This window comes from Rhinoraja longicauda, chromosome 30, assembly GCF_053455715.1.
Source record: "Rhinoraja longicauda isolate Sanriku21f chromosome 30, sRhiLon1.1, whole genome shotgun sequence".
Taxonomy (NCBI): domain Eukaryota; kingdom Metazoa; phylum Chordata; class Chondrichthyes; order Rajiformes; family Arhynchobatidae; genus Rhinoraja; species Rhinoraja longicauda.
The window spans coordinates 6583392-6596103 of NC_135982.1; the positions used below are offsets into that span (position 1 = coordinate 6583392).

At 46.0% G+C, this 12712-nt stretch overlaps 1 protein-coding gene across 9 annotated transcripts in view; it reads right to left on the reverse strand.

Annotated features, from left to right (window-relative positions):
- Positions 1-8166: 8166 nt before the first annotated feature.
- Positions 8167-12712, reverse strand: part of nmnat1 (nicotinamide nucleotide adenylyltransferase 1) — a 31550-nt gene continuing 27004 nt past the window's right edge. For all 9 annotated transcript variants that reach the window (XM_078425689.1, XM_078425696.1, XM_078425694.1 and 6 more), the window contains one exon: positions 8167-10245. In XM_078425689.1, coding sequence (XP_078281815.1) covers positions 9836-10245 — 410 coding nt within the window. In that variant the 3' untranslated portion in view covers positions 8167-9835. The remainder of the gene's footprint in view (positions 10246-12712) is intronic.

Sequence of the window (12712 nt, forward strand, 5' to 3'; positions counted from 1 at the left end):
GCTGGTAGGTGCAGACTCGGTGGGGGAAGGGCCTGTTTCCACGCTGTATCTCTAAACTAAACTAAACTAAAATGGAGATACAAGGAAGTGCAGATGCTGGTTTCCAAAAGTAACCCAGAGTGCTGGTGTATCTCAGCGGGTCAGGCAGCATCCCTAGAGAACATGGATAGGTGACATTTTGAGTCAGGATTCTTCGTGAGACTGATCGTAGTTGGGGAGGGGAGGGGGGGGCGGGAAAGCTGGAGAAGAGATGGGGGGGGGCGGGAAAGCTGGAAAAGAGATGGGGGGGGGGCAGGAGAAAGGACGCCAAGTGATGGATGCATGCAGTTGAGGTGGGTTTGATTGGCAAATTAGTGGACGAAAGCTAGAGATGATAAGGAGACAAAAGGGTGTAAGATGAGAGAAGAAATGTGAAATCTGAAGCCAGAGGAAGGGACATAGGTAGAAGGGGACCGAATGAAGGGGAAAGAGGATGGGATAGTGAGAGAAATGGATGGGGCACAGGGAAGAGAAGGGGGGCATAAAATAGGGAGGGGGTGGTGAGTTCATTGTTCAGACCGTTGGGTTGCTCTCATATGTTGAAAGGAAGCATGCAGGTACAGCAGGCAGTTAAGAAAGCCAATGGAATGTTGGCCTTCAATGTTGGAGGAGTTGAGTATAGGAGCAAAGAGGTCCTTCTGCAGTTGTACAGGGCCCTAGTGAGACCGCACCTGGAGTACTGTGTGCAGTTTTGGTCTCCAAATTTGAGGAAGGATATTCTTGCTATTGAGGGCGTGCAGCGTAAGTTTACTAGGTTAATTCCCGGAATGGCGGGACTGTCATATGTTGAAAGACTGGAGCGACTAGGCTTGTATACACTGGAGTTTAGAAGGATGAGAGGGGATCTTATCGAAACGTATAAGATTATTAAGGGGTTGGACACATTAGAGGCAGGAAACATGTTCCCAATGTTGGGGGAGTCCAGAACCAGGGGCCACAGTTTAAGAATAAGGGGTAGGCCATTTAGAACTGAGATGAGGAAAAACTTTTTCAGTCAGAGAGTTGTGAATCTGTGGAATTCTCTGCTTCAGAAGGCAGTGGAGGCCAATTCTCTGGATGCTTTCAAGAGAGAGCTAGATAGAGCTCTTAAGGATAGCGGAGTCAGGGGGTATGGGGAGAAGGCAGGAATGGGGTACTGATTGAGAATGATCAGCCATGATCACATTGAATGGCGGTGCTGGCTCGAAGGGCCGAATGGCATCCTCCTGCACCTATTGTCTATTGTCTGTTGTACCCAAGCTGACGCTGTTTTTTTGTGTGACCTCACTCTGGCAATGGAGGAGGCCCAGGACAGAAAGAGAAGGGGAGTTCAAATGTTTAGCACGTGGGAGATCTAGAAGGCAGAGGGGGGCTGAGCGCCTGTTCAGCAAAACGGTCGCCCAGTCTAGGCTTGACTCAACACCCAGTCGACACAAAAGCTTTTCACTGTACCTCGGTACACATGACAATGAACTAAACTGAAACTGAACTGAAAATGAAACTGGGTCTGGCCTATGTTGGGAGGTTGGTGTTGTGCAGTGTTCAAGATCCTGATGGTTGTTGGGAAGAAGCTACTCTTGAACCTGCTGCTCATGGTTTTCAGCCCCTAAAACTTTATGCTAATGGTAAAAGTAAGATGAGATCGCGGCCAGGATAATGTGGGTCTTTGATCACAACCCATCAGTAAAAACATTGAACTCTCCAGTTTTAGGCAACACCAACCTCCCCTTCCCTCCCTCTATTCCTGTGCCCCACATGGGTGTGCACCCATTCCTCCCACTACCCCGGCCCCTTTCCCCTTCCCCCCACCCCCCTCCCGTCCGCCTTTTTCCCCCTGCCTTCCCATTTCACTCCTTTCTCTACCTTACTGACTCTTTTGTCAATTTTTCATCGCTGGTTTTTGTCCAACTATCTTCCAATCAAACCCCCCTCCCCCCCCCCTCCTTACCAGTATCCACCTATCACTTACTAGGCTTTCTCCCACCCCACCTCTCTTCCAGCTACCCCCCCATTACAATCTAATTTAGAAAGGATCCCGACCCGAAATATCACCTATCCATGTCCTCCTGAGATGCTCCCTGAGCTGCGTGATCTGATGTTGTCTTTGAACAAGTGCAAAGCCGTGTTATCATGACTGGGAAATATTGCAGTTTGGAGAAATCTCTTCAAGCAGGTGCTTACGCTAATGATGTTGAACAATTTACACATTGCTCTCATATAAACATTAATCCTTGCAAATTATATGCCCTTTAAAAGCATGATGTCCGGACTGAATGCAGGCCACCGGGGTTATGGGGCAGCTGCACTACCTGCTGCAGCACAGCGTAAAATTTGAATCATGTTGCACTCTTTCACCTGTTAAATTTTGGAGACCCATTTACTTGGTTTCTCTGTAGCTCTAACACTACATTCGGCACGAAGGTAGACACAAAATGCTGGAGTAACTCAGCGGGTCAGGCAGCATCTCGGGAGAGAAGGAATGGGTGACTACATTCAATTGTAAATAAGTGCCACTTTACAGCATTGACGACAACCCCTTCCATAATTTTGCCGATGATATGGATGAGATTGATTAGATGGTAATTAAAATGGTTGGACTTATCCTGCTTTTTGTGAATGGGACGTACCTGGTCAATTTCCCAAAGTGCTGGGTAGATTGCACCATGGTAACTACTGAAATAGTTTGTCTGGAGGCACGGCAAGCCTGCAGATGTTGTCTCATCTGACGTCATTCACTGAATGACTTAACGGTGCACCTTGTTAGTCAGAATCAAGCTATTATCTATTAATAAAACATTTTTTAAAATTCTGGCATACAAAATGACATGACAACTTTGTTGTCATCTTCTCCAAGTTAACAAGGGTCTATCCTACATTTTCCTTGAACCGCATCTCTTTTGATGTCTCGTTTTCACACCTTACACTTCCTTATCTCTGTGTTTCCCTCTCCCCCAACTCTCAGTCTGAAGACGGGTCTCGACCCGAAATGTCACCCAATCCTTCTATCCAGAGATGCCGCCCGTCCTGCTGAGTTAACTCCAGCATTTTGTGTCGATCATACAAATATTGAATTAAGACAATACCATTAAAAAACCTTATTTGAAATGTTGCAATTTTATCAGAGGAACGAGCAAATCGGTAAAACTGAGCCTGAACTTGTTTGACCATCAAAATATTCAACAATAATTTACAGACCCTCTATTTGTTGTATCATAATCTCATTGGCAGACTGCAGAACAGAACATTTGTACAATCTTTGCAACATGGATTTGGAAAGCATAACCTGGGTGTTCAACTGGACACGAGTGACCCAGAGGCCCAACTAAGTACTCGTGAGTTGCCAATTTATACCCAGCCGTTTTGAACTACAGCTGAAAATCTAACGGCTCGCTCTAGATGAGATTTATTTTGGGGGGTTTTTAAACAATTTATTTTAAAGAAAAAAACGCGATTTTCCCAAGTCACAATGGAAACCCTACGAGGAATGGGCCCAATAGACAATAGACAATAGGGGCAGGAGTAGGCAATTCGGCCCTTCGAGCCAGCACCGCCATTCAATGTGATCATGGCTGATCATTCTCAATCAGTACCCCGTTCTTGCCTTCTCCCCATACCCCCTGACTCCGCTATCCTTAAGAGCTCTATCCAGCTCTCTCTTGAATGCAATGGGTCCACTTGGTCTAGTACTGTATATAACCATAGAGCAGCCCTGAACTACTACCTCATTGGTGACCCCCGTACTATCTTTGGACGGACTTTATTGGCTTCACCTTGCACTAAACATTATCCCCTTATCACTATAAATGGCACGATTGTAATCATGTAATGATAGTCCGGGGGTCACCACTGAGATGGATAGTAGTAGCACTGATCTCTGGTTGTGGTAGGATGATTCCGTTCAGGGCCTCTGAGAAGAATTTTATCAGTGGGTACAAATTTTCTTTCCCCCTTCCCTTCTCCATTAGTCATCCTGTTTTTATCCACTATGGTTTTTTGCCATGAGCTGTAGCCTGTAAGGCCAAAAAGGGTATGGAAGATGAGAGAGGGGTGGAATGGAGTGCTCTGTTGATTTTCTGCATTTGAGGCCTTATGCTCCAACACTCCCTCCATGATAAATATAAATAAATATAAATAAAATAAAAGGATCAGAGAGAAGAAAGCACATTTGTTTTGAACATCTTTGTTTATGCTACAATACAGATAAGGAGAAAGAATTCACACTGAAACATCCTTTTATATTGCAATGCAGATCAGATCATCAGAAGACATCATTATTAGTAAAAGGTTTTTTAAAAAAAAGGTAGACAGGCTTAGTATTTAATTTTAAAAAAGAGCTTTCCTGGCCTTTTTGGGGGAAAAATTTCGAATCACAGCATGAAAATTAATTGTTCTGGTGATGTTTGATTCAATACCTAGCCTGGCCAAATCCACAAGACGATGTGAGACATTGTAGACCTTAAATAACTCTTAATCAGGTTGAGTTTGCTAAATGACTTCTCTGCAGAAGCTACTGTTGCTGGAATTGTTAATAGTATTCTTAAGCTAACACAAACATTTGGAAACAGGTCACAAAGACTGTACTCTGTTAACAAGTTCTTATCGAAACGTATAAGATTATTAAGGGGTTGGACACGTTAGAGGCAGGAAACATATTCCCAATGTTGGGGGAGTCCAGAACAAGGGGCCACAGTTTAAGAATAAGGGGTAGGCCATTTAGAACTGAGATGAGGAAAACCTTTTGCAGTCAGAGAGTTGTGAATCTGTGGAATTCTCTGCCTCAGAGGGCAGCGGAGGCCAATTCTCTGAATACATTCAAGAGAGAGCTAGATAGAGCTCTTAAGGATAGCGGAGTCAGGGGGTATGGGGAGAAGGCAGGAACGGGGTACTGATTGAGAATGATCAGCCATGATCACATTGAATGGCGGTGCTGGCTCGAAGGGCCGAATGGCCTTCTCCTGCACCTGTTGTCTATTGTCTATTGTCTATTGTCTCCCCCTCCCTCTCCACCCCCCCATTCACCCACCCCATCCCCTCTCAACATCACCTTATCGATCCGTGGACCCGTTGGCGGCGAAAGTGACTTACCTGTTCCCCGTGCGTGCAGCGTTGATCGGCAGCGAGGCGAGGCGAACGGCGAGGCGAGCGGGAAGAGCGGTGGCGGCTCCCCACCCCCCACGTGGGCTTTTTTTTTTAAACAAATTTTTATTTCTTATGCAAGCTAATTTTTTTTTGAATGAGAAAACTTAAACAAACGGGTTATTTTAACGACTTTTTAAAAAAGTCTATCCTGTGAAACAAACGGGCCTTTTAACGGCTTTTATTAAAATGAAAAAGTTCTTTTTTCGGGTCTTTTAGCGTTTTTTTTGAGATTTCAGGAAATTCCCCCCTCCTCCTTTGGCTCCCAGGCCCCCTTTTGGACCCTGGGCCTGGGTACAATGTACTCCCTGCACTCCCCCTCCTAGAGGCCCTGATCCAGTTGCCTTACACCAGCCGGGAAGAAACTGTCTCTGAATCTGGAGGTGTGCGTTTTCACATTTCTATACCTTTTGCCTGATGGAAGAGGGGAGAAGAGGGAGTGGCCAGGGTGCGAGTCGTCCCTACTTACCTGCACCATTTTGAGAGAAGACAGGCCTGCTGATTTGGCTGAAATTAGGCGTGATGGATCAGGAATGTTTGGGATTTATCACTGGGGCTGCCCATGTGAACTGATTAGTCATAGAGTGATACAGAGTGGAAGCAGGCCCTTCAGCCCAACTTGCCCACACTGGCCAACATGTCCCAGCTACACTAGTACCACCTGCCTGCGTTTGGCCCATATCCCTCCAAACCTGTCCTATCCATGTACCTGCCTAACTGTTTATTAAACATTGGGGTAGTCCCTGCCTCAACCACCTCCTCTGGCAGCTTGTTCCATACCCCCACCACCCTTTGTGTGAAACAGTTACCCCTCAGATTCCTATTAAATCTTTTCCCTATCGCCCATGTCCTCTTGTCCTCGATTCCCCTCCCCTGGATTGACATATGCGGCTGGCTTCGTTTGTTTACAGGCAAGCTCTATAGTGCAATGTCCATCTTCTAGACAGAGTGATCACTGTCCGATATTCTACGGCAATGCAGGCTCCAACATCTCAGTTGCATTCAATGTTCCCAGCTTCTATTTCCTCTTAAATGTTCAAATTGATCATGGTTCCAAGGAAAATCGGGGAACAGTGTTGAGGAGCAGTGACAATGCTTCACAACACCAGGGACTAGTCCATGCAGTTTAACGATAATAGTGCCTGAAAAAATGGAATCGATAAAATTGATTTTTCTGAAACAACTCATTGCTTTTTAATGTCATAAGTGATAGGAGAAAAATTAGGCCATTCGGCCCATCAAGTCTGCACCGCCATTCAATCATGGCTGATCTATCTCTCCCTCCTAACCCCATTCTCCTACCTTCTCCCCATAACCTCTGACACCCATATCCGTTAATGGAAGACTTTGTCTGTCTAAACTTAAAATCCTCCTAGCAGTCAGAAGGTAGACCTTGGGCATTCTTAAAACGACCGTAAAAACTCACGGTGATAGTGACAAAATCTCAAGAGAAGGTGGTGTGTATTTAGTTCACCGGGTGAAATACATCACTGGCATGACAAGAATGTACTGCCCCGAAATCAAGTGAGTCGCCTCTGAGGGCTTTATGAGTTGGCCAAGATGTTGAGAGTCTGGAGTCTGAAGTCACACACAAAATCATCAGTAGGTTATAGGCGGGGATGTCCAGGAGGGAAATTGATCAGCCAACAGTCATAAAAACACAAAATACATGAAACATGAAATTAAAGTGACGAGTGGAATGGATTGGGGATGTGCAAAGATTGGAGATGGGGAGGGGGGAGTCAGTCTACCCCACGACAGAAGGGGGAGGAGTTGTGCATTTTGATAGCCACAGGGAAGAAGGATCTCCTGTGGCATTCTGTCCTGCATCTTGGTGGAACCAGTCTGTTGCTGAAGATAGAAACATAGAAAATAGGTGTGGGAGTAGGCCATTCGGCCCTTCGAGCCAGCACCGCCATTCAATATGATCATGGCTGATCATCCTAAATCAGTACCCTGTTTCCGTTTTTTTCCCATATCCCTTGATTCCGTTAGCCCTAAGGGCTATATCCAACTCTCTCTTGAAAACATCCAGTGAATTGGCCTCCACTGCCTCAGGTTGACCATGGATGGGGTGAGCTGCATTGTCCAGGGTGCCTTTGATAGTAGGGAGGGCTCTGTTCATAATGGTCGTAGCCGAGACCATCACTCTCCGGATTGCCACCCCAGGCCATGATGCAATGTGGGAACTCTTGCCGTTTGTCGATGCACAGCAAGCTCCCACAATGTGGCTTTGACCTGTCACTTTGCCGGCTATTTTACTTCTCCTCACAGTCACCATTTTGGGTCGTGGAAGGCAACACCGGCCAATATTCTGACTTTGGAGTTGAGTAGGGAATTCGTTTCAGTTTTCAAAGTACTGATCCAATCCAAGGTTATCAGGAGCGGGGAGTTGGGGAAAGGGCTTCACTGGATTACAATCTGTCCGAATGTCAAATGCCATAATTTGCTTCATTTTCCAATGATTTTCAACTGTATTATAAGTTGCATTTATATGGCACCCAAAACCTCCCAAGATACTTGTGTAGGAAGGAAATGTAGATGCTGGTTTAAACAATAGACACAAAATGCTGGAGTAACTCAGCGGGACAGGCAGCATCTCTGGAGAGAAGGAACGGGTGACGTTTCAGGTCGAGACCCCTCTTCAGACTAGTCAGGGGAAAGGGTAATGAGAGATACAGACAGTGATGTAGAGAGATATAGAACAAATGAACGAATAGAACATTCGACCTGAAACGTCACCCATTCCTTCTATCCAGAGATGCTGTGTGTCCCGCTGAGTTACTCCAGCATTTTATGTCTATCTCAAGATACCTCTCAGGAAGATAGGTGATAAAAGAGCAGAAGTCTTGAACAACGAGATGCAAAGAGCATGGTTTTGTGGAGTGGGAGAGAAGGGATTGCTTACCAAGGGTGCAGCAATTAAATTCATATCTTTTACACTAAATGGAAGATTTCACCCTTCTTAACCAAAACATACAAGACTTGGCATAAAATAGTTTTTATTCAACCCATTTCAGAATCACAGAACAAGTGAGAGCCTGACTCATGCACATCATAAGCAGAAAATAATCTTCAAGCCTTTCTAAGAATACATAAAAATGTATCGAGCTTTCTAGCTTCATCAATGTCACCGGTCTCTGTGTCCGCCATTACATGCACTTTGCTTGCAACCCGTTCCCCATCACTTGATGCGTGCTATTGTCCACTGAAAGTTACATCCCATTGTCCCCAAGTGATGTTATCCTTTTTGTCTGGGCAAGCAGCAAGAGTGCTCTATCTCTCTGATGCAGCACTCTATCTCTCTCCAGCTCTCGTTATGAGAGCTGCTCTGGCAAATGCCTCGGTGCCGCCCAGCAGAGGTTCAGTTCCCGCGGCTGACAATTACCCATGGTGCACTTCTTCGCATCGTTATAAACCAAACCGTTTCTCAACGGGCATTAGCAGAGCGTTCACTCCGGTCGCCTATCAAACGGAACAAACAATTCTAGGCCGTCGGGCAGAATTCAGTTCCAATTTCTCAAACGATTTGGCAAAAGAAATGAGACTTGCTTTTATCTTACAAATCTGCTGATGTTCATGGCTTTTCATTCAGCCATGGGGTGAAATGTTCTGAGAAAGTAATAATGGGATGAATGGGATCGGTTTGGATGCAACAGCGCTTTTTTCCAATGTTTTCACAGGTATTGTGGAAGTGCACAAATAAAATCTGTAACAGCCCGCTAAAAAATCTAGAAAGCACAAATAAAATCTGTAAAAGCCCGCCTTGGCGGACGAAAGATATTGGAGTAAATATGTGAGAGCAGTGAAATAAACACTAATTGTGCCAATAACTTATAATCGTGCCCTAGAAGACCGGGTAACACAAGAGTGAGTTGCACCTTGATCAACCTTACAACCTTATACCTGGAAAACAAGAGCAGAAACGAGGAACTGCAGATAGATGCTAGTTTACGAAAAGAGACACAAAATGATGGAGCAACTCAGCAGGTCAGGCAGTATCTCGGGAGAACATGGATAGATTGGTTAGTACGGGTGTCAGGGATTACGGGGGGAAGGCAGGAGAATGGGGTTTGGAGGGAGCAGTTGAGGGATCTCCTACGATAGAAACAAAAAGCTGGTGTAACTCAGCGGGTCAGGCAGCATCTCTGGAGAAAAGGAATAGGGGACATTTTTGGGCCGAGACCCTTCTTCAGAAGTTATGAACTTATAAACTCTGAAGACGGGTCTCAACCCGAAACGTCACCCATATTCCTTTTCTCCAGAGATGCTGTCTTACCCGCTGAGTTACTCCAACATTTTGTGTCTATCTTCGGTGTAAACTGGTATCCGTAGTTCCTCCCTACACAGAGGGTTTTCTGCGCTGTTTTTTAAGTAAATCAGTTCAGTAATTATCCTATTAAAACCAACAGTACCTAACGTTACAGAATATTCTTCTCCAGGGCCTGTCTTGAGATACACCATGTGGATAAAACTGTTTCTCACCTCCTGTTACATCCTGTTCCTCCAACCATAGGAGTCCAGCATGGGCCTTGGGAGCAATGGAAAAATATTTGCTATCTTTATTCAAACTGCCGAATATAAACCCAACAAAGGAGTGTTAAAGAGCACGTGGAAGGCCATCCATGATTTAATATCTCAGACAGAGCATTCAAGGGAGAATTTGTGCCCAGCCTAAACGCTATACTGCGTCACTGCTTGACTCCGGCCTGTTACGCTGAAAAGGTGCTAAAACAACATCAGAATTCTTGTCCTCGCTATGCTGGTCGTACAGCTGATGCCACAGAATATAGTCAATGACCGGATCAGGAGTCACGTACTTAATGCTGTGTCCCCTGCGCAAGGCCCGGCGCACCTTGGTGGCCGAGATGTCATTGTCGATCCACTCGGTCACGAGGTGGATTTTGTTCCTGCACTGCCAGAGGACGTCAGACTCGTAGATGCATTTTTCAAGGTTGCACGCTTTTCGGCTGACGCAGACCAGGCCGAACTTGCCCAAGATCTCTTCAATGTCTTCCTTCCTCCACAGGTCTGGAACTCCAAATGACTCCAGCACGTCCCCTCCACAAAGCAGCATCAACTGAGGCGTATCTGTGAACGCAGGAGCAAGACCTTCAGACCGGCGAGAGGCCCAGCAGTATTGTTGAAAGTAGTATAAGAAAATAACTGCAGATGCTGGTACAAATCGAAGGTATTTATTCACAAAGTGCTGGAGTAACTCAGCAGGTCGGGCAGCATCTCGGGAGAGAAGGAATGGGTGACGTTTCGGGTCGAGACCCTTCTTCAGAAGTTACTCCAGCACTTTGTGAATAAATACCTTCGTATTGTTGAAAGCATGACTTGATGGTCTCAAGGTGAATTTACAAAGAGGCAAAAACATTTTTAAAACTCTCTCCTGAGGGTCGTAACTCTCTTTAGACTTTAAAGATACATTGTGGAAACAAGCCCTGCTGAGTCCGGGGCGACCAGTGATCATCCTGTACACTAGCGCTATCCTACATACTAGGGACAATTTACCAAAGCCAATTAACCTACAGATCTATACGTCTTTACAGGGACAAGGCTGGATAATTGTGGCTACGTGGAAAGATTTGACAGGCTGCCGTTGTTACCGTTGGAACGTGGGAGGGTGAGGAATGTTTTCAATCAAGTTTGTTACGTTGAAAGGGGCCAAGAGTAAATAGGGAGGACCTAATTCCCACAGAAGAAGGGCCCAAAGCATTGCAATGGGTGCATGGATTTAAAGTAGATGGTCGAAGAATTATATGGGGGGAGGGAGGGGGGGTGGGAGGAAATAATTTCACCCCTGGGTTTGCTGTAACTCACTGAAAGGGCAGCAGATGCAGACACTCTACTCACTAAGGATAAAGAGTCTGTGGGGAGTTACATCCTACAGAGCTGTGAGGTGGGATTAAACCAGTGAACCCTTCTTCATCCAACATAGACATGATGGACCGAATGGCCTCCTTCTGTGCTATACATATTCCTGGGCTTGGAAACTGAACAGTAGATGCTGTTCCATCTGATGGACAAGGATCCCAAATGTTCCCAATGTTGGGGGAAGTCCAGAACCAGGGGCCACAGTTTAAGAATAAGGGGTAGGCTTTTTAGAACGGAGAAACTTTTTCAGTCAGAGAGTTGTAAATCTGTGGAATTCACTGCCTCAGAAGGCAGTGGAGGCCAATTCTCTGAATGCATTCAAGAGAGAGCTGGATAGAGCTCTTAAGGATAGCGGAGTCAGGGGGTATGGGGAGAAGGCAGGAACGGGGTACTGATTGAGAATGATCAGCCATGATCACATTGAATGGTGGTGCTGGCTTGAAGGGCCGAATGGCCTCCTCCTGCACCTATTGTCTATTGATCCAACCCAGGTCTCCCACGGCAACCATCTTATCAGTCTCCAGTTTAGTTTCGTTTAGAGATACAGCGCAGAAATAGGCCCTTCTACTCCCCTCCCCCCTCCCCCCCCCTCTCCCGAATCTGCACCAACCAACGATCCCCACACATTAACACTATCCTACACTCTCTAGGGGCAATTTACATTCTTACCGAAGCCAATTAACCTCTAAACCTGTATGTATTTGCAGTGTGGGAGAAAACCAAAGATCTCGGAGAAAACCCACGCAGGTCACGGGGAGAACGTACAAACTCCGGACAGACCGGCACCCGTAGTCGGGGTCGGGATGGAACCCCCAGGTCTCTGGCGCTGAAAGGCAGCAACTCTACAGCTGTGCCACCGTGGCATCGTTCCTGGGCTTGTAGCGTGAAATACGGAAGGAAAATGTCTCCCACCTTGCCCCCCTCGTGCTCTGGCAATCCTACCTCCTGCTGATCAAGGTTTATACGAGGATAATATTAAGCTTACGTGTGATTTATTTAATCTGAGTGCTTATTACTGTCAGAGGGTTTACAATCAGAAAACCTAGAGTTCTTGCATGGGGGAATATTTTTTAACCACGCATCAGTCAATGAAAGGAAGCATGCAGGTACAGCAGGCAGTGAAGAAAGCCAATGGAATGTTGGCCTTCGTAACAAGAGGAGTTGAGTATAGGAGCAAAGAGGTCCTTCTACAGTTGTACCGGGCCCTGGTGAGACCGCACCTGGAGTACTGTGTGCAGTTTTGGTCTCCAAATTTGAGGAAGGATATTCTTGCTATGGAGGGCGTGCAGCGTAGGTTCACTAGGTTAATTCCCGGAATGGCGGGACTGTCGTATGTTGAAAGGCTGGAGCGATTGGGCTTGTATACACTGGAATTTAGAAGGATGAGGGGGGATCTTATTGAAACATATAAGATAATTAGGGGATTGGACACATTAGAGGCAGGAAACATGTTCCCAATGTTGGGGGAGTCCAGAACAAGGGGCCACAGTTTAAGAATAAGGGGTAGGCCATTTAGAACGGAGATGAGGAAGAACTTTTTCAGTCAGAGAGTGGTGAAGGTGTGGAATTCTCTGCCTCAGAAGGCAGTGGAGGCCAGTTCGTTGGATGCTTTCAAGAGAGAGCTGGATAGAGCTCTTAAGGATAGCGGAGTGAGGGGGTATGGGGAGAAGGCAGGAAC